This window comes from Pyrus communis, chromosome 15, assembly GCF_041283825.1.
Source record: "Pyrus communis isolate YQ-2024b chromosome 15, ASM4128382v1, whole genome shotgun sequence".
In the NCBI taxonomy this organism is placed as follows: Eukaryota; Viridiplantae; Streptophyta; class Magnoliopsida; order Rosales; family Rosaceae; genus Pyrus; species Pyrus communis.
In genome coordinates, this window is record NC_142579.1 from 8,367,263 (window position 1) to 8,390,237 (window position 22,975).

At 37.9% G+C, this 22,975-nt stretch overlaps 3 protein-coding genes across 12 annotated transcripts; 2 read left to right on the forward strand and 1 right to left on the reverse strand.

Annotated features, from left to right (window-relative positions):
• The first annotated feature begins 11,699 nt into the window (after positions 1 to 11,699).
• On the forward strand, positions 11,700 to 17,129 carry LOC137710096 (mitogen-activated protein kinase kinase kinase 1). Of its 10 annotated transcripts, none has more exons than XM_068449058.2 (9): positions 11,700 to 12,923; positions 13,864 to 13,948; positions 14,131 to 14,193; positions 14,780 to 14,937; positions 15,140 to 15,212; positions 15,331 to 15,393; positions 16,085 to 16,195; positions 16,328 to 16,573; positions 16,706 to 17,129. In XM_068449058.2, the coding sequence occupies exons 1-8, from the start codon at positions 11,944 to 11,946 to the stop codon at positions 16,538 to 16,540; spliced, it is 1,746 nt and encodes a 581-aa protein (XP_068305159.2). In that variant the 5' UTR covers positions 11,700 to 11,943; the 3' UTR covers positions 16,541 to 16,573; positions 16,706 to 17,129. The 10 variants fall into 10 exon arrangements, 3 of the variants coding, with proteins under 3 accessions (XP_068305159.2, XP_068305153.2, XP_068305161.2); XM_068449052.2 differs by having other exon boundaries at positions 11,711 to 12,923; positions 16,722 to 17,129; XR_015956190.1 differs by having other exon boundaries at positions 11,731 to 12,923; positions 15,331 to 15,809; positions 16,066 to 16,195.
• Positions 17,130 to 17,913: 784 nt separating this feature from the next.
• On the forward strand, positions 17,914 to 21,143 carry LOC137745475 (uncharacterized). The gene is made up of 2 exons (XM_068485435.2): positions 17,914 to 18,090; positions 19,792 to 21,143. The coding sequence occupies exon 2, from the start codon at positions 19,806 to 19,808 to the stop codon at positions 20,763 to 20,765; it is 960 nt and encodes a 319-aa protein (XP_068341536.2). The 5' UTR covers positions 17,914 to 18,090; positions 19,792 to 19,805; the 3' UTR covers positions 20,766 to 21,143.
• Positions 21,144 to 21,575: 432 nt separating this feature from the next.
• Positions 21,576 to 22,834, reverse strand: LOC148690486 (uncharacterized). The gene is made up of 3 exons (XM_088685109.1): positions 22,508 to 22,834; positions 21,956 to 22,117; positions 21,576 to 21,771 (listed from the first exon to the last, which is right to left on the reverse strand). Exons 1-3 carry the CDS (start codon positions 22,811 to 22,813, stop codon positions 21,682 to 21,684), a joined length of 558 nt encoding a protein of 185 aa, XP_088541235.1. The 5' UTR covers positions 22,814 to 22,834; the 3' UTR covers positions 21,576 to 21,681.
• Positions 22,835 to 22,975: the final 141 nt, after the last annotated feature.

Consider the following 22,975-nt stretch of genomic DNA (forward strand, 5'->3'; position numbering starts at 1 on the left):
ATCATAAATAGCATTGTCTAAAAGATAAAATAATAAAATAATATAGAAAATAGCAATTGCTATGCAAAACGAGAAGAAAAAGAAAATACGTGCGGAAAACCAAATAAAGATTTTCAATACGCCCCTAGATTATCTATATATATTTATATCTTATCTATCTATATATATAAAGCTAGCACTCTAGAATGATGAAGCTTAAGAATGCCCCTCTCTAATTAAAATATTAAAATAAAAATAATAAATTAAAAATTCATTAGTTTTTATATTTGTTTTTTGAATTTTTAAAAAGTTTTTACTGTTTATTTGTTTGAAATTTAAAATAACTATAAAATTAGTATTTTGAATCAATTAAAAAAAAAAAAAACAATTGCCATATGATTAACATGTGGCAAGAGGCTCGCATCAATTTATTCGCAAATTTTTATTGGTGATGTGAAAAATTATTTTGCACTCTTTGAAGTGTAATTTCTTTTTCATATGTTCTTGTACATGTAAGTGCATAATATTTTTTTTTTACAGTGTCACCAATAATTATTTCATACTAGTCTATACGCTCACACACTATTTGTGTGTAATTAAATTGTATACTATTTGTTATAAAAATACTTATATCACAATTTTAAGAAAAAAGAAATTTTCTTTTTGAAAAATTGAAAAAAAATATTGGCTGTGGAATTTAGGCACTTACACATTACATACAACATGACATTATGTATCATATTTGGTGACTATATTGTTGGCCAAGTTGTCAGTATATGTAGAACAAATAACATTAGTGTCCTATATTTAGATGTTTCATAAGAGCAACTCCACCTCAATGGGGTAGGCTAGGACAAAGCCTGAAAAATAGGCTAGCCTGCACAAAATACACTCAAGCCGAACCAAATAGGCCAGCCCACAACCCAAGCCAGCATGTAGGGCGACCCAAAACGTGTTGAGCAATGTCCCGACCTATGTGACGTCACGCTGGCAATGGTGGGTTTTTATAGGTCAAGCGCGTGGGAAACACATGCGCGTAGGCGCGCGTTCTCAACAAGAAAAGATCGCGAGGCTCCCTGTTGTAGTGCAGTAAAGGGGAGCAGGGAGAAGCCACGTGTCGTGTCTTCGACCGTTGGATTTCCAACAGTAAAAAATTTTTGAAATTCAAAACCATTGGATAGTGACGTGGCGCATTCTGGGCCGTCCGATTCCAAGATCAATGGGTCCAAGATTTTTTACCAAAAAACATTAAAAAAATAAAATAAACAGACGGTCAGAATTATGGGCGTTGGCTACATGTACAAATTTGGGTTGTTGGATTTCAATATTTTTCAAATCAAATGGTCCAAATTAATTAACTTATTAAAAATTATTAAAAAATTATTAAAAATTGTTTAAAAATACAGATAGTGACACGTGACGCGTCTGGATTGGTTGAAAATCTTATCGGAAATCTATCCACAAAATAGTACTTTCGGATAATGACACGTGGCGTGACAATATTGGTTGAAAATCTTATTGAAATCTTGGCTAAATTATTGTAAACAGATAATGACACATGGCATGTCGGGATTGGTTGAAAATCTTATCGAAATTTATCCACAAAATAATACTTTCAGATAATGACATGTGGTATGACAAGATCGGTTAAAAATCTTATCCGAAATTAAAACTATTTTTTTATTATTTTATAAAAAATTAATAATATTTTTATATGAATTTACTAGACTTTGTGCCAACGCATTTTTTAAGGATGGAGATGCATTTGACCAAGTACTGTTCATTGGAGTCAATCACTATTCATTTGAGTGGATTAAATGGGTTGGGTGCAAGCGCATTTTTAGGAATGGACTTGCTCTAACAATTTGGTGCCCCATTTAGAGGTACCCCTACACACACTATTTGTAGGCAATACAGTCAATAAACTCTATCAAGTATCAAGACTTTTTGTCTCTTTGTCACTTAGTATTACAGTTTAGGGGAATTCCTCTTCATTTGTAAGTGAGAGGTCTTAGGTTCGATTTTCGTTGAATTATTACGGCTAACTTATTGCGAGACTTAGTATACTTCCCCACGCTGCACCTATTAGTATAGATATATCGTATATTTTGAAAAGAAAAAAAGAAAGATTTTTTGTCTTTTTATTTTTAACCAATTTTATATTATTATTTTTATTTAATATGCTATTTCGTACTTATTAACAGCGTTGCGGAGAAATAGCTACTGGCCTAACCATGAACTGGTACCTTTTTGTTTCTTTGTTTTGTTTTTATTTTCCAGACCAAACTATAATTTATTTAATCGCAAAAAAAAGAAGGAAAAAAAAAAAAACTATATCTTTATTTGGAATTGTCGTCATCCTAACGAACCTTCCAGAATTTAAATTGCTTTTTGTTTCCATGGTAGATGGTATCATGTAAAAGCACAACCAACATATAATCAATTTTGTTATCATGTTTCGTTTTAATTGTTTTATACAATATTTCATCTTTTTCTGTATTCGTTGAATCAGAAATGGCCAAATGCCTAAAAAGAAATTTTGAATTTATCCATGGAAGGTGGGAAGATTATTTTCTTAAGAATTTATCTAGTTCGATTGAATCGTTTTAAATCATTTTTTTTTTATATCAGTTGTTTCAATTTTTCTATATATAAGATTTTGGACCTGGAACCACATGAGTTAGGTTGAACTGAAACTTGCTTCGCTAATGTGGTGAACGTCATTACCAAATTATAATCTATATATCATTTTTGTAAGACTACCATCTATATATTATTGAATAGTTGTATAAATATAACTTATGAGATTTGTGAAGCGAGTAGATTAATCGAACTTACCTAGTGACAAGAACGGAAGAAATCTATTATCTTGTACCATATAACTGCAGCCAACTAGATAAAATGAAATTGTATTTTTATATTTCCAATTGCCAACTCAGGTTCGGAAATTAGGTTGATTTGGGTTGATTCTTAATGGGTTGCCGCAATTTTGTTTTTTGTTTTTGAGAAACTGAAAAATTCATTAGTTCAACCTAATTGTGTTCTGTTTGTCAGTCCAAGCTCAACAAATGTTTCATCCAATCGTTTTATACAACTTTAGGTTAAAGTTTAGGCAAAATGGGGTTGGACCAGCCCAACCTGCACACCTTTTGTTGTTGCTGATACTCTGTGTTTGTTAGTTTAATTCGTAGCACAAATATTATCAAATTCTCTTCAATACAAAAACAGAGCAAACCGATAGAAAAAATAGTTTCTAATTATCCATCTCACATTAAATTTATAAGGAATGCTAACAACTTTTTTATTTGAATTTTTCTAATTTTACCTTCTCGGTTTACTTTCTCATCATGCAATTTTGTTGTATGCACCCAGACAACCTCGAAGCATTTCCAAATGGGGTTGTAGCATGAGATGTATAGCACATATGTATTGGATTGGTCGAAAAAAAATTCTAATAGTCAATTTTTAGAGGATAAAATAATCTGTTAAAGTTTAGGGTCTGGTCTACACACAATACTTGCTTCCTGTTAAAGTTCTTTAGTCTAACAATGGTGGCGAATATCTCAATCAAGACATGTCCCAGTTCTTCAAAGACAAAGGTATTCTCCATGAGATAAATGTCCTTAAACTCCACAACAAAATGGAGTAGCCGATAGAAAAAAATAGACATCTACTTGAGATTACCCCTGCATTTCTTATTGGTGCATGTGCACCCAAAACATATTGGGCCAATGCAGTGACCTACGCTGTTTATCTCATGAATCGAATGTCATCGCATGTTCACTCTTTTAGAACTCCCTTGGCTATGCTTGATGATCATGTTTCTATCTTTTCTACCCTTCATCTCGAACCACGAGTTTTTGCGTGTGTGGCTTATGTCCATCTTCATAAAAATCAACGAAGCAAGCTTGATCCATGTGCAGTGCGATGTGTTTTCATTGACTTTAATCCTCAAGAAAAGGGGTACAGGTGTTATCATCCCTCTACTTGACATGTATACATCACCATGGATGTGACATTCTTCCAAGATGAACTCCCCCCCCCCCCAACCATACTATTCAAGGGGAGACGATTGGAGGTGAAGATTATGGATATGTGGATGTCGACCCTACTATCCTAGATAGCACAGACGGCCCAAGTGCACATGACAGCACAAATAACCCAAATGGGCGTGACCGTGCAGAAAAAAGCCTTGCTGGCCTTGATGGCCCAAGCAAGCAGGATAGTGTAGAGGAATACCCATATGGGCTTGATATGTATGTTGCAGAAAGCCCATCTAGGCATGGTAGCATTGAAATCACAATATGTGAAGGCTCAAGTGGGCTGTCGGACAAGACCGAGATAAAGACGGTACGTGGAATAGTTGATGTCGCGTGGCAGGAATGTATAGGTGGTGTTAACTCGCGTGGACTTAATGGTGTCGACTCCAGTGAGCATAACAATAGTAGTCCCCTTTGTCACATCCTAGTCTTGACTCCGTCGTAGCACGATATTATCCGCTTTGGGCCCTTGCCACTCCCTCATGGTTTTGTTTCTAGGAACTCATACAAGAACTTCCCAGTAGGTTACCCATCCTGGGAATGCTTTCACCCAAACTCGCTTAACTTTGGAGTTCGATGAAACCCGAAGCCAGTGAGCTCCCAAAAGACCTCGTGATATAAGGAGGGGATCATGTATATATAAGGCACATCACCCCCTCTCCGTTAGTCGATGTGGGATGTTACAATCCACCCACCCTTAGGGGCCCGATGTCCTCGTCGGCATACTCACCCCACACGGTAAAGTAGCTCTGATAACATTATGTCACATCACAGTCTCGACTCCGCCGTAGTATGATATTGTCCACTTTGGGCCTTGGCCACGCCCTCACAGTTTTGTTTCTAGGAACTCACACGAGTGAAGGAAGATTTGTGAAAAACAAGTTCATTTGAGCAACATCAACAACATGCAATTAACAATTAAAAGGCGGAATCATGTTTATATGCACTCAAAAACAAAACTTAACCCATGAACTTCAAAGCCTAGTAGATAGGTGAACCAAGACTCAACTCAAAACGAAGTGAGTTGAGAAATCAATACCTTTGTAGATTCCTCTTTGCATAAGCAAATGCTAATCACCCAAAGAGAGGGCCTTCATTCCTTGCATCTTAGATCCATGGATTTGGATGGATGAAAAGGTTTCTCCAAGTTCCCAAAATTGAGAACCTCTAAGTCTCCACACCAAGGTAAGATTGGAGAAGAAATGAGTGACCTTGAGGAAGTAAGATTGCTAGATGTTTTCCTCAAGGGTGGCCGGCCATTTCTAGAGAGAAAAGAGAGTTTGTGTTTTTCCAATTTCCCCAAAAACAACCCTTAATGAATTTTGGCTATAAAGTCACACTTATACCTTAATTCATTTGAGTGGCAAACTTGTAAATAAGTCCAAAGCCCACTCTTTCTCTAAATGGCCGGCCTTAGGGTATTCATTGGGCTATTTGGGCCTTTGTGAATCATTATTCATTAAGTTGTCACACAACTTAAGTCAATGGACTTGACGTTCGAAGCCCATTGGGCCTTAAGGTCCAAAACTATCCCGAGGTCTTTAACGAACTTATTCGTTTGATTAATTAACATATTAATTAATCCTTGCCATAAATAATTAAACCATTTAATTATTCTTACTCATCTCCGTTGAATCTTCAATCTTTACCTTACACGGTGTACGATCCATTAGGTTCCTTTTAGCGAGGCAGTGGGCGATTCAAACTCTTTCAAATCGATTGTGAATTGAAACTTACTTTCAATTCTCCCGTTAGTGATAATACACTTTTAGGGCTTCCACAAACCATGGTTGACGCCTAGCAGCATGTCATGGTTACCCAAGCTAATCAGAAGAGGTGGAGAACCTATTCAGTTTTAGGATTACAAATGCAATACGGTCTTTCTCTAATACAATACTCTTGACCACATTGTTTGGTTTGATAGTTTATTCATGTCTACTATCCAATGTGAGTCTTGTGCTTATATGATTACCTTGAATGTGATTTGGAACGCATTCCAACATCTCATTCATACTCTGGCCAGAGATTCTAAATCATATCATAGAGTATTCTCCCTCAAACAGTTTGAAGGTTAGAGATCCCTTGTTGCGCATTCACTTGCCTCCATGGCTAAATGGCTTAACCCCGACGATGCCGTGGACACCCTCCTGATGGAGTGACTTTGACATAATCAAAGATTAAGGACCTAACCACAAGACAACTGTGATGCCTCAGGTCAAAGGACTACTTTGCATTATCCCAACCATGAGTTCTCATGTGACATGAATATGAGAACTCTTCGTTGATCGTGTTCAGTGAACTCATTCTCTATTGAGCACCTACGTACTTGTCTTGATGTCACACACACCAATGACTCGAGACTAGTCACTCTCCCTGAGAGAAGACATAGCACGTACTGATCTTAACGGACTGTCAATGCCTAATTGATAATCCTATGATCAGGAACGTTTAGGATGTGTCAACGAAAGAATGGTCTCATGAATCTAACTTCTTTAGATCGTATTCTTCCAATCACATATTCCTTGGACTTATCGTTTAAGCATATAACATTTATATGAGACGGCTCAAACAATAATCTTTGCCCTTAATATTAAACTAGATTAGTTTAACATGTGAAAATGTCCATAAAGTATCATCATATGATTGGTTTTAGGGCACATTTCCAACAACGAGAACTTCCTAGTGGGTCACCCATCTTGGGAATGCTCTCGCCCGAACTCGCTTAACTTTGGAGTTCCGATGGAACCCGAAGCCAGTGAGCTCCCAAAAGGCCTCGTGCTATAGAGAGGGGAACATGTACATATAAGGCACATCACCCTCTCTCCGTTAGTCAATGTGGGATGTTACACCCCTCAACCTCCTCGAGTATAGATCAATGATCATACGAATAATATTCCTAATGTAGGTACTCACTCAGAAACTATAAAACCACTTTATGTGTTACCAGATAGATATTCTCCATAAGGGAATGTGTGGTATTCAATCACTAACTATGTTTCTATTCATCGACTTTCATCGAAATACTGTGCACTTGTTCAACAAATGGAAATGATTAAAATACCTACCAAAGTGGAAGAAGCTTTGAGAGATCCGAAGTGGACAAAGGCAATGCAAATTGAGATGGAGGCGTTACAGAAGAACAAAACATGGAGTGTAGTTACACTCATCAAGGGAAAGAAACCGGTGGGATGCAAATGGGTGTTTACCATTAAACATAAGGTGGATGAGATGATTGATAAATACAAGGCGAGATTGGTAGCCAAAGGGTATACACAAACTTTCGGCATTGATTATCATGAAACATTTGCTCCAGTAGCAAAAATGAATACAATCAGAGTTATGGTATCTTTTGCTGCTAACCTTGATTGGCCACTGAGACAGTTTGATGTGAAAAATGCGTTTTTACACGGGGATTTAGAGGAAGAGGTATACATGGATTTTTCACCAGGATATGGTGTTGAGAACTCCAGTGGAAAAGTGTGCAGACTTTGGAAGGCATTGCATGGGTTGAAACAGTCGTCAAGAGGTTGGTTTGGGCGATTCACTCAGGCGATGAAAAAGTATGGATACAGATAAGGGAACTCAGATCATACTTTGTTCATCAAGCATAAGGATGGTAAAGTGACCTTACTCATCATATAAATGGATAATATGATTGTCTCAGGGGATGATATAAAAGAGATTGAATGGCTATAGGGGTACTTGTCATCCGAGTTTGGGATGAAAGATCCAGGAGGACTCAAATACTTCTTGGGAATTAAAGTTGCTAGGTCTTGAGAATGCATATACTTATCACAACATAAGTATGTGTTAGACTTGTTATCAGAAACTAGTAAGCTGGCGTGTAAAGCGGTAGATGCCCTGATTGTGCAGAATCATCATCTGGCAATATATCAGGATTAAGTCCCGACAAATAAAGAAAGATATCAAAGGTTAGTTGAAAGATTGATTTACTTGTCACTTACTTGACCAGATATTGCTTATGCAGTGAGTGTGGTGAGTCATTTTATGCATGCACCGGGAGGAACACATGACAGCTGTAATGTAGATTCTGAGCTATTGAAAGGGAGCTCCGGTAAAAGGCCTAATGTATAGAAAATATAGATATATGGAGCTGGTAGGATATACTGATGCAGATTAGGCTGGGAACATTACTGATAAGCGGTTTACATCAGGTTATTTTACGTTCGTGGCCAGTAATCTGGTGACTTGGAGAGGTAAGAAACAGAATGTGGTGGCTATATCATCAACATAAGTTGAATACAGAAGAATGACACATGGTATTTGTGAACTTATGTGGCTTTATATACTTCTTACTAAGATAACTTTAAACCTAGGGAGTCCATGCTATTGTAGTGTGATAACCAAGCAGCTTGGGAGATAGCTAACAATCTGGTGTAGCATGATAGGACCAAACATGTTGAGGTGGATAGACACTTCACAAAGGAAAAACTTGATGTTAGGTTGGTTGACATTCTATATGTGAAGATAGAAGAACAATTGGCAGATATTTTAACATATGTGGTATTAGCAGGAAGGTTTCAAGACTCACTTGACAAGTGGAGCTTAGGAGATATCTATGCACCAACTTAAGAGGGAGTGTTGGCATGAGTCCTATAGATTAGGAATATAATAATGTTTCCTAGTTTGGTTAAAACTCCTTTAATGTTACTTTTATCACAAGTCATATCTTTTATATATATATATATTACGTCAAAGAAGGAGAAGAATTACAGATAAGAAATTAAACCCTAAACATAACTTTTATTTTGGCATCGGAGCAGGTTTTAGCCTGTCTCTTCCTCAATCCTAATCTTAGTTATTGCCAACGTGAAAAACAAATTTCTTGCTAGTTGCCCAGTCAATTGCAGAAAGCCAAGAGTTATTTGACTTGTAGCCAAATCCACAAACCAAAAACAATTACCTATTTTCAAAGGTTGAAAGTCTTGAGACAAGAGACTTTCATAAAAATCTTGAATTAGGAGCAAAAAGAACTCATCGAAGCCACAACCTATGGATGACGATAGGGTTACATCTGCAAGTGGGCTTACCATCCCACACAAACAAGGAGAATTGTTACAGTGCTTAGAAGCAGGCCTACCACATTAGGAGCCCAACATTCTTATGGAAAAGCAACAGTAGCTTCTGCTGCCAGCCCAAACGCTATGGGCCCAACCTTCCCATCTGTGGAAAAAAACTAGAAAATAGACCCAAATGAATTGGGCTCACATCTCTCTTGATTAGATATGATTGTTTCAAATGGGGAATCTGATGACCCAGGTAACACAAGCACTGCCCTAATTACGTCAATTAATCATGATACAGGTTGGATTATTGATCACGGAGTTACTGATCATATAACTTATGATCTTATGCTCTTTAATTCCACGCCGCCTCCACGAAATATTATCGTTACTGCCAATGAAGGAGTTGCTCCAGTTACAGGGGCTATATCAATCACACTTACCTTGACTCTTTCCTTTCAAAATAGTTTACTCGTTCCCACATTGTCTAGCCATTTATTATCTATGGGACAAGTCACCGAACAATTAAACTGTGTTCTGCTATTGTTTCCTTCTATTTACTTAAGGATACCTGGACGCAGGCGATTAATAGGCGTGGTACTAAGAGAAGGGGGTTGTACTATGTTGATGATGTTGCACAAAGTCGTGCTCCTCAAGTTCGAAGTCAGGATAACGGAAAGTTAAAGACTGTTCAGTTATGGCATCATCATCTTTGTCATGCCTCATTCGGTTATTTACGAAAATTACTTCCTTCGTTATTTAATAATATTTCATTTTCTTGTCTCAAGTGTAACATCTGCACATTAGCTAAAGTCATCGTGCTTCGTATTCTCCAAGTTTCAATAAAAGAACAGTTCCTTTTGAATTGATTCATTTCGATGTGTGCGGGCTATCTCCAATTACTACTCAATAAGGAGTTCGTTGACTTGTCATTTTGTTGATGATTGCACCAAAATGACTTGGTTATATCTCATAAAAAATAAGAACGACGTGGGATTCAACATAAATAAGATGCAGTCAAGTGCTAGATTGTCATGTTTGATAGATCATTCTTCTTCAACCTGCTATGTCCTCCACTTATTATAGCTTGGTGGAGTAATAGTGCTTGTATTCAAAGAGAAAAATGCAAACATGATTTTTACATTTCAAATTTACATTTGTTTAAGGATTTAGTATCCAAATACTTAATATTTTTATTTAAAAACTAATCACTTTTAAAGATTTTAATATTTTACACCAACCAAAAGAAAGGTTCTTGTGCGCCGCATCCGGATTAGGGGTGGTGTGAGAGGGGGTGGGATAAAAGTGGGCCAGAGTTAACATGACAAATCAGGAGGTTGGGTAGGTGAATATTTCTTGTATTTGGAGCCGCATAGACACGTGGTCTGGTTTGCTGCACCCTAAATTTTTTCTAACTACCTATCTTGAAAGCCCATTAAACTTATCTTTACTATATTTTGGGTTTAGTTAAATATTTTTTTTAAGTTAACTCAAATTTTTTTTTAATGGAACCTGAAGGCTTGCATTATCTTCACTTCAAGTGGCTTCACCACTTAGATCTATTTCAACTCTTGGAGTAAAACTTAAATTTTAGGTTCTAAATTTACCTATCTTTCTCCAATCCTTGGGGCAAATATGAGTTTTAACCCAAAACTCATTTCTGAAGCAAATTTAGCTCAGGAATCCCCCAGGTTAGTGGGGGCTGACCCATCATATATGTGTATTTTTTTAGTTTTATATTTATAAATTCATTGAATCCAATGACTAAAATCTAATATGATCAAATCAAACAATAAAAAAAGAAAGATCTAATGGTCCAAATTTAAATATAACGGCTAACGTAATTGGAATTTTTTTTTATTTTATGTGTTTCGTATTCTTTCATAGTGTTTCACGAGTTTCATGGTGTCAGTTTAGTGATTTTACAATATTTATCGGAATCTAAATATTTTTAGGTTAAAATATTCATAAAATTAAATTAGGATAGTCTACATATATATTTTTTAAAGTTACTTTAAGAAAAAAAATTATCCTAAATTTATTATTTAATAATCTCGGACTAAAGGTTTAACTTAGAAGGGTTGGAGAAGAAAAACTGTTTATGGATTAAAACTTAAATTTTCTACATTAAAAATTTTAGGTTTTAACTCAAGAGTTGGAGATGGTTTTAGAAAGTTTAAGAAAAAAAGCTAGAAATATAATATTTTAGACTATATTTTGAGCAAACAATATCATTTAGACCAAGAATGAGGGGGTAGGCTTAGTGTCATAATGGACTAACAATAATATGGTTCAAATTCACATTTGACGAGAATCGAACCTAAAACATCTTACTTACAGTGAAGAGTAATACAACTAAATCGTAGTACTAAATGATCATTATTTAATAATTTTAAGTTAAAACTTCAACCAAAATCATTGAAGACTATTTCTTAGTTTGAAACTAAATTATTTTGAGTTAAAAAATTAGATTTTAACTTCAACCATTCATCTACTGTCGCCCAAACGTAAGCAAGATCTTTGCGCGGACGTAGGGCGTACGCTTAAGAATCTGCGCGCCGTCTCAGACATACCGCAAAAAGCCCTAGATAGATCCTTGGCAAGTGGTCCCCACTCCTCCAAGCCCATAAACTGCCACGTGGCACCGCGTTTGCCCTTTTTTTGCTCACCCTTCGACGGCGTTTACCAGTCTCCAAATTTCCCACCATCTCCCCTTTTTGGTCAGCGTTTCCCGAAAACGCCCCCCAAACCCCTCCCTCCATTTTCTTGCTCGATTTTCTTGGGAAACAAACAGAATATCAGCTGAGAAAATCAGACACAAGTGCACTACATCGTCGCTTGCTTTCTCCGATCGAATTTCCCGAGCTGAGGTGGAAAAATTTAGATGGATTTAGCTCCCTATGCATCACTTACCTCGATTATTCTCTCATAGCAAGGGAACGAAAGCTATGGATCCGAAGAAGAACCGCCGGAAGCCGAGGCTCGAGCGCCGCAATGCGGCGAAGCACATTGACTACGACGCTGCCTCGACTTCGTCCTCACTCGACAACTCGTCGTCGTCGGCGTCGCTCTACACGCGCTCGTTCGACCTGGACCGGACGAGCTTCCGGGTCGAGGGGAACGAGGGCGATATGGAGCGGATATACAAGACCTTGGGCCTCGGACCCGACGACTTCTCGATATCGGAGGAGGACTGGGTGGCCCGGAAGATCCGCTCGTCTTCAGACCGTCTCCCGATCTCCAGATTGTACGGGTTGGATAGTCCGGATAGTCCGAAACCCGACGTATTGAGGGAAGAAGTGGCTGAGTTGTCCGGTAGAGTTAGGGCTGTTACTGTTGCTGCAACTGAGTTGACTCGGGCTGACTCGGCCGTTCCAAGCGGGTGTTATAATGCTGCTGCTGCTGCAGCTGCTACTTCTGTTTCAGCTGGGGTTTGTGTTGGGATCAAGGGTGTGCGGCCGCCGGTGCTCAAGCCGCCGCCGTCGATGAGGGTTCCGGTGATCGACGACGGATGCTCGACTTGGGACATTCTGAGGGATTTCGCGCCAGAAGGCGCAGGAAACCCTGTGGGAAAGAAGATTGATTCTTCTTCTGCAGCTTCCTCTTCTGATGAAAAAGAAGAAGAAGAAGAAGAAGAAGAAGAAGAAGGAGAGGTTGGAGAGGAGGGTGCTGTGGAGATTGAGATTAGAGATACTGTGCCGGTCTCTGAAGGGTGTTCATTTACGACGTCGAATGATGATGATTCTTCCAGCACCACCACTGTTTCTCCGAATGAGAGAATTTCGCCGAATGGGAGGCTGAAGCTTATTATCACTCACTGGGAGAAGGGTGACCTTCTTGGCAGTGGGTCTTTCGGGTCGGTGTATGAAGCAATTTGTGAGTAAGTGCTCAAAGCCCTTTACAGTTTCTTATTAATGCTTATTCTTGTATATGTATTAAGATTGGAAACTTCAATATGTTGAAGGGCATTATTTAGATTTGATTGGAAGAATCGCTTATAGAATGAAGATCTTAAGATGATAGCTGTTCGAATATGAGTCCTTGCTCCAATCAAGTGCTAAATTTGCACTAGTAAAAGATTTTTTTGCAGACATATATTGGAATTCAAAGGGTTTTTGATAAGGGATTTTTAGGCTTCTTGTCCTTTTTATGTTTCTATATGAGTTTTAAAGCATATCTTAATTTTCCTACTTCACGGGGTTTAAAGTGTTTTTGAGAACTACAAGCCAATATATCATGCCATCCTGGTGGTATGCAAATGTATGGACAACTGAGTTATGCTAGGAACCCTTTTTGCAAATATAGTTCTAGGTAGTGAGTTGCAGATGTACTTGGGTTTGTTAAGCATAAGAGGAAGGTGATTCATATGAGAGGTTATGGTTGCTACGTTTTTAGAGATAGCAGACACCTGTTCCACAAATAAGCCCAGCTGAGACATACTTTTGGCTGGATCAGCTGTCTGGATTTTTTTCTGAGCTTAAGCCCAACAATAGCTTGAACCTTAGGCCCAAGCTTGTTTTGTTAGGAAATGAAATGATTGAGGCTTTGTGGTATCGTCTTTTCTTTTAATAGGGGAATGGGAATGCAATTTCGTAGTTATTTTATCTTTGCCACTTCGACGTAGTTATTTTTATTCATAGAACCTTTATTCCTATATGTTTAGTTTGATAACTGTACATGAAAATGAATTAGTTCTTTGTTTTGCTGCAAAGCTTCCCTAATGAATTAAATAGTACAAATGTGCTTTTTAAAGAGCAACTATGCTGCATCTTTCCCTTATTTGAGATATCCTATTGATTATGTTTTTCCTTTCCTTCCAGTGGGGGATGCTTCATTGCTGTCAAGGAAGTTTCGTTGCTTGATAAAGGAAGTCAGGGAAAGCAAAGAGTTTATCAACTTGAACAGGTGACTGAGGCTTTTGTTGTGTCTGGTCTTGTGTCCAGGTTTTGCATGTCAATACCCTGTTATTAAGTAATTGATTCAGTTATTATATGTGAGTACAGCCTAGGTTGATTATTGTTTCTTGCTGACATACTTTTCCTCATTTTGTGATTCCCTGTTTTTTTTTTTTCTTTTTTTTTTCTCAGGAGATTGCTCTTTTGAGTCAGTTTGAACATCATAACATAGTTCAATATTATGGCACCCAAAAGGTACTCCTTTTTATTTGTATGCCCCATGTTTTTTTGGTCATGCTATGCCTTTATGTCCCATGTGAGTATTTATGCATGTCAAGATCATCTGTTCAGTATATAAAATGCTACAAATTCATGCCAGTATAACTTCCTTTTTATTTATATTTGACAGTGTCGCCCAACTACAAAAAAGTCCACCTTAATGTACACAAAATATTCTCATACATTGATTTAGATTTCTTATTTTTACTCACATGCAAATTGATTTTAGATATAAAATTATACTGGCCACGGTGTCATGTATATACCTGGGGGGTTACCGGTTACTTTCAGCCACTTTGGCCATATTATTTGATGGTCTTCTTTGACTCCAAAAGTATTAAGCATTTGTAGTATCAACAATTGTAGTTATATTGGGTGTAAGCTTAAGCATTTCTGACCTGTTTCATATTGATAGTATATTACATTGTCTGATTATGATTTACTCTAGTTTTCCCATAGCATACATTTACTAATTCAACATTAGATTGCTCTTGTACTTATCAATCTAATCCGGTTCTGAGCACCAGTATCTGATGTATAATTTGCTCAATGGTTGTTGTAGGATGAATCAAACCTTTATATCTTTCTGGAGCTTGTAGCTAAAGGTTCCCTTCAAAAACTCTATCAGACATATCATCTTACAGATTCTCATGTATCTGAATACACAAGACAGATCCTGCATGGACTGAAGTATCTTCATGACCGAAAAGTGGTTCACAGGTAATTCATGTCACAAGATATATGTTTATAGTTATATTATGTGGATTATGTTTTCCTTTTCCACCAATGAGCCATCTCATGTCAGGGTCATCCCATAACAGAACGAAAATAAAAGTGGCTATGCCATCACAGTGTTCATTCCATGCTTTGCTTCTGTAATTTTGTCTGCATCCATTCTCATCCATTTGTTTCGTGTATTAAGGGACATTAAATGTGCAAACATTTTGGTGCATGCAAATGGATCTGTGAAGCTTGCAGATTTTGGATTGGCAAAGGTTTGTCTTTTCATGCCTCGAAATCTTTGCTGTATTAGTGTTTTCAATATTTGCAACTTACAAGTGATTGTGAACTATTTTTCTCCTAATATTTTTTGTTGCGATCCTTTTTTTTCAGACTATCCAAAATATGAATGACATTAAATCTTGCCAGGGGACTGCATTCTGGATGGCTCCAGAGGTTTGCCTGTACATTTTAATTTTAATTTTAATTTCAGTTATCAAAAGTTAAAAATATTAGACTATTTTGAATGCTTATGAACTCTCCTTTTCTTTTAATCGAGGACATAATGTACTTCAATTTGATGCTGATGAAAACTTGTTGTACAATCATGGATTGCTAAATTTAGTGGTTATTGCAGGATGATTTTCCCAAAGTTTACTTGCTTCCTGAATTATATCCTGGTTATTGCAGGATGTATTTTTTTTTTTTCTGATTTCTACCCTAATTAAATTTTCTCCAAGAACACAGCCAGACACGCAGCAATATTATTCATTGATTTGCATTTGTTAATTAAGCTGAATTAATTGAAATAAAGTACGGTAAGTTACAGATATCCTATATCTTTTCTCAGTCTAAAAAATATCCCACATCTTGTGTCAAGGCTAGAAAATTTTATAACGATGCCTATGGCTTATGATAGTTGTCATGTTTTGATGCATCTTGCAACTTGTATGTTTGCCAACTTCTGTTTTTTTTTCTATATATCACATCACATGGAGTATCTTTTTCAAACATGTAGGCGGAATGGACCTAATTCTGTTTTTGAAATGTCTAGCCTCTGAAAAGGCTGAATATGTTGATACATGAATGTTATAGGCTGTGTCCAAATTTTATTCGTGTATTTCTCAGTCATCTTATTCTTGTGCAGGTTGTTAACCGAAAGAGCCAAGGTTATGGGCTTCCAGCTGATATATGGAGCCTTGGATGCACTGTGTTGGAGATGTTAACCGGGCGGGTTCCATACTCTAATCTTGAATGGGTTCGTGCCAATTTCATTATAAGTTGTACTCTATATGGTCTATACTCTAGTGACGACGACAATGTGTTGGATGGTGCATCTCTTTTGACCTCTAATTTGTTTCTGACATAGTCTCTTCTTGTGTCTCAACAGATGCAAGCATTATTTAAGATTGGTAAGGGGGAGCCCCCTCAGATTCCTGATTATCTTTCAAAGGATGCACAAGATTTCATCAATCAATGCCTACAAGTTGATCCAAAAAAACGTCCCACTGCTGCTCAGCTCTTAATTCATCCATTTCTTAAGAGACCCCTTCCCACGTCTTCTGGATCAGCATCTCCGTATCATCACCGGGGGCCCAGCTGAAAACATTTGTTCAGATATAAGTTGTGATATAAGGTAAAAGATTGGATTTGTGTTCCACTGCTTCATATTTGTTGCTCACTCTTCCCGTGAATGTAAACTAAAAGAAAATACTTGTAGAATCCAATGCTTTCACTGTTTAGTATATTCTTTGCTTTTTGGTAACAGCTCTGTCCAACACTAGAGATGCAGGACATTTAATCCACGTTCTGTAACTTGCTCCGGTATCCAGTGTTCAGCCATCAAATATTGGCTTACGCTAGTAGAGTGCATGTGTGTTCATCAATTTTCAAGGTCGTCGCAGGATCTGCTAACCCCCTTCGGGTGCACACCTCCTTACTCTGAAAATCTTTCACCGTGGAGCAAGCAGTCTAGTAAGAAATTATTCAAGCGCATTCGTCTGTTGTAGGATGTGATTTTCTTTTGCCCTTATTTAGATAGGTGTTTGATGCCTCTGTGTTTTCTCCTTCTAGTTCCAAAGTAAGTTATTCAGTAAGTTGTAGTTAGATGTGTAAGAAATTGAAAGGAATCGCAATGTGTATATAATTTGTTATCGATGGTGTTGCAATTGGAAGGCGTATATAATTTGTCATCGACGGTGTTGCAATTGGCAGGCTTACGTAATACAATCTGTAATCTGTGTATAATATTTTACTTAGCATACAATTTAGACCTTATGTTCATGTTTACAAAGAAAAAGTCTTTATATTCATGGAGATAGAATAGCCAACTGTTTGGGAATCAGTCATCAATTTAGACTTTTTCTTAGTTTTTATTTTTTATTCTGTGTAACTTGGAAAACCAATACAAAACATTCCATGGTTTTTCAAGCATTTTCAACTTAAACCATTAGTCAATGTTGACATCAGCAACAAACATCTGTAGAGGCCGGTTCAGCGCTGGATGTTTGAATTGTGGACTGTGAGAAGCCGGTTCAGAGCATAGCGGAGGCGTATGCACTGCTCAACCGACCTCTCACAGTCCGCGTGCAGACATGCCTGCACTTTCTTCACAGCGCTAATTTTTTTTATTTTTTTTCTGTCGCAGGACTAATTTGTTATGCAAATCCATTTAACATGTACTAAATAAAAACAATTCAAACGCAAAAGGGTTGTAGCAGTGTCGCTTGTTGCAGGTTACCCGTAAACAATGTACTCGGGTCTGGCTGGGCCCAGCACACACTACAAATGGACTCTCTCAGAGACTCAGAATTTCAGCTTTGTGGGCCCAAATGATTTTCCGTTGAACCCAACCAAAAAGCCTCCGGCTTCATAGTCGTTTTCATCGTCTGTGATGCAGATGACAACATTATGGTGCACCACCAACGCCATCGATCGCAGCAACCATAAAAACGGCACGCAACTCCCTCTCTCCTCCCACGTGACCCGCCAAGATCCAACCTTTCACTCTCCCCCAACCCTCCTTCGCCTCACTTTCTCCGCCTCCACATTCCCACCAAATCCAAAACTCTCCCTCCTCTCTCTCCTCCCCACCTTCCCCTCTCTCTCCCGCCGTAATCGCCGCCGCCTGATTTCATTTCCGCCGCTTCCCAGGTACTGACTGAACCCGACTCCTCCGCCGATCTCAATTTTCGCGCCTTTCTTCGATTTCGTTTCTAGGGTTTTAGTCTTCCCGTTTGCTTTGTCTCGGTCGTTGCGAAGAACCCCTTTGCTGTGTGAATTGCTCCTGTTTGTTTCTAGGGATTTCAGATTCATTTGTGAACGCGTACGTAGTATTACATGTAGATTTGCATTTCGATTTCTGTTTGCATTTTCAAATTTTCACTGCTCGTTCATGTTTTCGTCCGTACAATTTGTTTCTAAAGGATCTCGGATTGCATAGACTGTAAAGTTCAGGGCCTTCAGGCCTTTTGCCGGTCAAATTAGGTTTTTTTGCTTTTGTCAAGCGATTGATTACAACTTCTGATTTATTTATGTGACATTTTGATCCTGAAAGTAAATGCATGCTTGAGTTTTTCGTCTTTTTCCCACATTTTTGTAAGTGTTTATTCGAATAAGTGCTAGTTTAGAGCAATTTAGTCAAAAGATGTAATCTTTTCAGGTTGTCTACTGCTCAATTTTAATTCTTTGTGATGTCCTCCTAGTGGTGTATCTCATTTTAAATCTGCGTGTTTAACCGAAATTACGGGCGTAGGAGTATTAACTAACTACAGTATCTCATCAATACTTCTGGGCACACATAGCTAAGGATAAGCACAAGCTATTGGTATGCAATTTGATGAGGTTTTAATAAGGAATAGAAAATCGGGCCGATATGGGACGAGAGTGGACTGGTGGAAGAAGGACAATGAGTGTAAAAGACCGAATCAAATAAACATGAAGTATTCTGTGATTATTATGGTATTCTTGATGTTTAAATCTGTAATAAAAATTGTATTATATGAGTGGTAAGCACTTATATTTCCCATGCAGAGGCTCACAGATTGAGTTCTCTTAACAATATGACAGCTACTAAATTTGATAATGTCAGTCAGTGGAGATTTCGTCGGATCTCCATGAATTTGTTGATATTTTTTGTTCCTAAGTCATGAAGCTAGGCCAGCCAGATCTTTACAAAGATCTGTCTGGAAATTTTTATAATTTTATCTTGGATACACTGCAAAACTTAAAAAAAAAAAAAAAACACCGCCTCCCTTTTTAGTCACTGGGGTTTGGTTGCTGCGTGGAAAAAATTGTGCTCGTTTGATCTCAGAATCCCATGTTGTTGTCCATTTTACTTTCACTTCTTCTGTAATCTGGTTATTTTTTATGTCTCAATCTTACCCGCTAAATAAAATGATGAATTATGGTTTGTAAATGGTAATGTAAACAAATTGTATATCGAGATTGCAAATTGTCAACGGTTGAATTGTTCTCACTTGTCAATTATAGTTCCTATGATTTTGCAGAAAATTCCTTTTGCTTTTAAAACAAAAAAAAAATTGATTTGCTGTATTAAATGGACTTATGTTTCAAGAATGACACCACACAAATAGCATTTGGACTTATACGTACAATATGAAAGATTCCGAGAACCTGATTTACTTTTCCTTTTTAGGGACACAATTGTTGGATGTGTTTGATACATGACGTCATTAGGGAGATCTTAGAGTCAATTTGCACATATGTTTTGTTGTGCATGAGATGTATGCAAGCAACCTAGTTTGTTTACTCATCTTTATTCTTAGAATGCCGAAGATTTGTAAGAATAATATCCTTTCCCTTTCTCTTTCTTTTTCTCTTGATGGATTTCAGGTTGTGTTTTGTAAATGGCCAAAGTTAACAAGTTGCGACGTAAACATGACTTCCGAGCTGTAAAGAAGATCCAGCATCCATTAAAGGTTCTTAAAGATGTGCATTCAAAAAAGAAACCTCACAAAGCAGTGGAGAAGAAAGATTGGGAAAATGTGACATGTTCGGTCTGCATGGAGTTCCCTCACAATGCTGTTCTCCTCCTTTGTTCCTCTTATAATAAGGGCTGTCGCCCATATATGTGTGCCACTGGCCATCGCTATTCAAACTGTCTCGAACAATATAAGAAAGCGTACACAAAAGCATGTTCAATTCAAAATTCTCAACCATGGAATGGACCAATGGACAGTTTAGGTTTCAGTTCAAGTGAAGGGGAGCCCAAGGAGAAGACAGATGTACCAGAGCTTTTATGCCCGCTATGTCGGGGGCAAGTGAAGGGTTGGACAGTGGTGGAACCAGCACGACAATATTTTGATGCCAAGAAGAGAACATGCTTGCAGGAAAATTGCTCATTTGCTGGAACTTATAAACAGCTCAGAAAACATGTTAAGGCAAAGCACCCATTGGCACGACCCCGAGAAGTGGATCCTTTACTTGAAGAAAAATGGAAGAAGCTTGAGTATGAGAGAGAGCGAAGTGATGTTATCAGCACAATAGTGTCATCTACTCCAGGGGCAGTGATCATGGGGGATTATGTGCTGGAGCCAAACCCTGATGGCATTTACAGTGATTCTGATTCGGAGCTAGATGATGACAGTGACTCAGATGATTTTGGATTTGGTTCATTTGATATTGGTGGTCTCTTCTCACGGCGCACGATTTTGGATGAAAATGGTTTTTTGCGTGCTTCGGCTTCTCGTTCTGCCTTTGCACCTCGACGTGGTTCTGTTCGAGGCAGGGGAGTGGTGCGGAGGCTTGTCGGGCTTAGAGGTGGGCGCGTGCAGCGTAGAATTAGAGAACCTGGACGATTCTTATGACTAAAATTGCCCAAATGTTGGGGAGAATGCATTCTACTTTTGCGATTTTCTTTTCAATGCATTCACCTCATTGATGCACCTTGTTATGGTATGCGTTAGAATTATTGTCATTTTCATTGGAAACTTAGGCAGTTGAACCCGCTTTTTCGGTTTCGAATCATTGCTTCTGCGGCCTGGATTGCACGCTGTGATTAGTGACAGGTTACTGATTAACAGGTTGTAGGAAATGCAGATGGCTGGGCATAAACCCTGGATACTTGAGGGCAGTTTCGTGTTCAATATTCCTCGTAGATTGTATTGATCGGTTATTCTTTGTCTTTCAACAGGGGTGAATAGTGTGCCTTTTTTTTATCTTCTCTTAAATTCTGAATTCAGTGACGTACTGTGTTGATTATTTTGCCAATTTCATTTATAGCTGGTGTACAGCTTCTGGAGGAATAATGTATTTCCTTGTGTGAATCACCAGGTGGGTTCAGGGGCCCTCCTTTATTTTGGACCCTCTGTTTTAGGGGTTCCTATGTAATTTGAATTCCCTATCACCCGCAAATGACGGTATGATACTAATGCAAAAGTAACTCGTTAAAATCACAGCAAGTAGAATCTATTGTATTTTTCTGCTGGGCTGTGAATAAAATGGAATTGACGATATTTTCAGTATGTGTGACCTTGTGATTTGCATGTAAGAAGAATTGACTCCTATTCCGTAAGGAGCCAAACTCTTTTCATTTTACGCGTATGTTATGGATTTTTGTGCAATAACTTCCCTTGTTTGGAGTATTTTTGACTTGGCAAGATGTTTAAAAGGTGGAGTTAAAAATGGATCTTAAATTTTACTTCTGTATGAAACAGGGCAGGATAAGTGGGTACAAAAAAGACATACGACCCATTCAAGCAAATAAACATTAAAAACTCTAAATCAAACAACATGATAATTTCTCTCAGCAACTTTGGATCCCTTGCTGCAGCTCCAGCCAGATATTCCTCTCAGCACACACCTTAGCTTCCTCTGCCCAAACACACCAACAAAAACAATATCACCTAATTTAACATTAAGGATAATCCCATAACCCATTTGCTTATGCATAATGAAACAGAACAAGGAAAAGAGAAATTGGCCGAAACGATCATTTCTCAAATTTCAATTGCTGAAATGAAGCAGAAACAATTTGATTAATGTGTAAGCGATTTACCAGAAAGTTAGAACTTGTTTCTGATTCGGCGGACTTTTTGTTCCTGCCCGTGATGGATTTGGGATTGCAATATAAGTCCACTTCTGGTGCTAAGCGCTGGTATCTACATCTGCTCTGTGTTCTTGTGAGTCTTATTGGAGTTGTGAACCTTTTGTTTTCCACCTACCAAGCACACATGAATTTCAGTTCGATAATTTGTATACTCAAGTGCATTTCTACTACGGAGAGTGATTGGCCGGTACCAGATACAAATCTACCTACATTGTCGATACCAAATATTAAAATGATCAATACAGTAATGCTAGACACGTACGTCACACCTCAGTTTTGTAATTTATACGTTCGTATGAATTCAACAATGAGAACTGATATCGACAATATAGTGGGTACTATAGACTAGTCTGTCATATTGTCGATATCAAATTTCAACAATCTATCGATAGAGATCAACAATATACCAACTACCAAAAGTATATATATCAATGGAGTATCGACGCGAAATCAACAATGTACCAACATTACCAAACAATCTATATATGCATGAAAACTTACCCTAGGCTTTGGCTTTGAACCACTCTTAGGCCATTGCACTTTCTGGGAATCACCATTGGTTCTTAGCTCTTGAGAATAAGCAAGGAGTCGAGCTCGGCGATCATGGATTCGTGTTTTCGCAGTCTGATGAGGGTTTTGGGAGCTAGGCTTGGGCTTGATCTTCTTAACATGATCATCAGTTTTCTGATGGGACGAATCAGACGGTGATGGTGTTTCAACATAGACAGTGATGATGACTTCCTTCTTGTTAGGCCTCTCTCGTGTGCCATTGTTCTTCTCCTCTTTCTCCAACTCTTGTTTTGCCATTGATTTGGGATGTGCTTTTTCTTGTGAATGAATTTAATCCACTCCCCTTGTCAGGTTAATTAACTTTTGTTTTTTTCTTCCTCGTAGTTAACTTTTGTTTTTGTTAATTAATTGTTTTTGGAAATATAATTTCTAATCATCAAAACAAAATATGACAAGGCA

Coding starts and splice junctions, on each gene's coding strand:
- LOC137710096 (XM_068449058.2), top strand. CDS start 11,944: ATGCATCACTTACCTCGATTATTCTCTCATAGCAAGGGAACGAAAGCT. Junction 12,924..13,863: donor GTGTATGAAGCAATTTGTGA/GTAAGTGCTCAA, acceptor CTTTCCTTCCAG/TGGGGGATGCTTCATTGCTG. Junction 14,938..15,139: donor GACCGAAAAGTGGTTCACAG/GTAATTCATGTC, acceptor TCGTGTATTAAG/GGACATTAAATGTGCAAACA.
- LOC137745475 (XM_068485435.2), top strand. CDS start 19,806: ATGGCCAAAGTTAACAAGTTGCGACGTAAACATGACTTCCGAGCTGTA.
- LOC148690486 (XM_088685109.1), bottom strand. CDS start 22,813: ATGGCAAAACAAGAGTTGGAGAAAGAGGAGAAGAACAATGGCACACGA. Junction 22,118..22,507: donor GTTCAAAGCCAAAGCCTAGG/GTAAGTTTTCAT, acceptor TGTGCTTGGTAG/GTGGAAAACAAAAGGTTCAC. Junction 21,772..21,955: donor AAACAAGTTCTAACTTTCTG/GTAAATCGCTTA, acceptor GTGTTTGGGCAG/AGGAAGCTAAGGTGTGTGCT.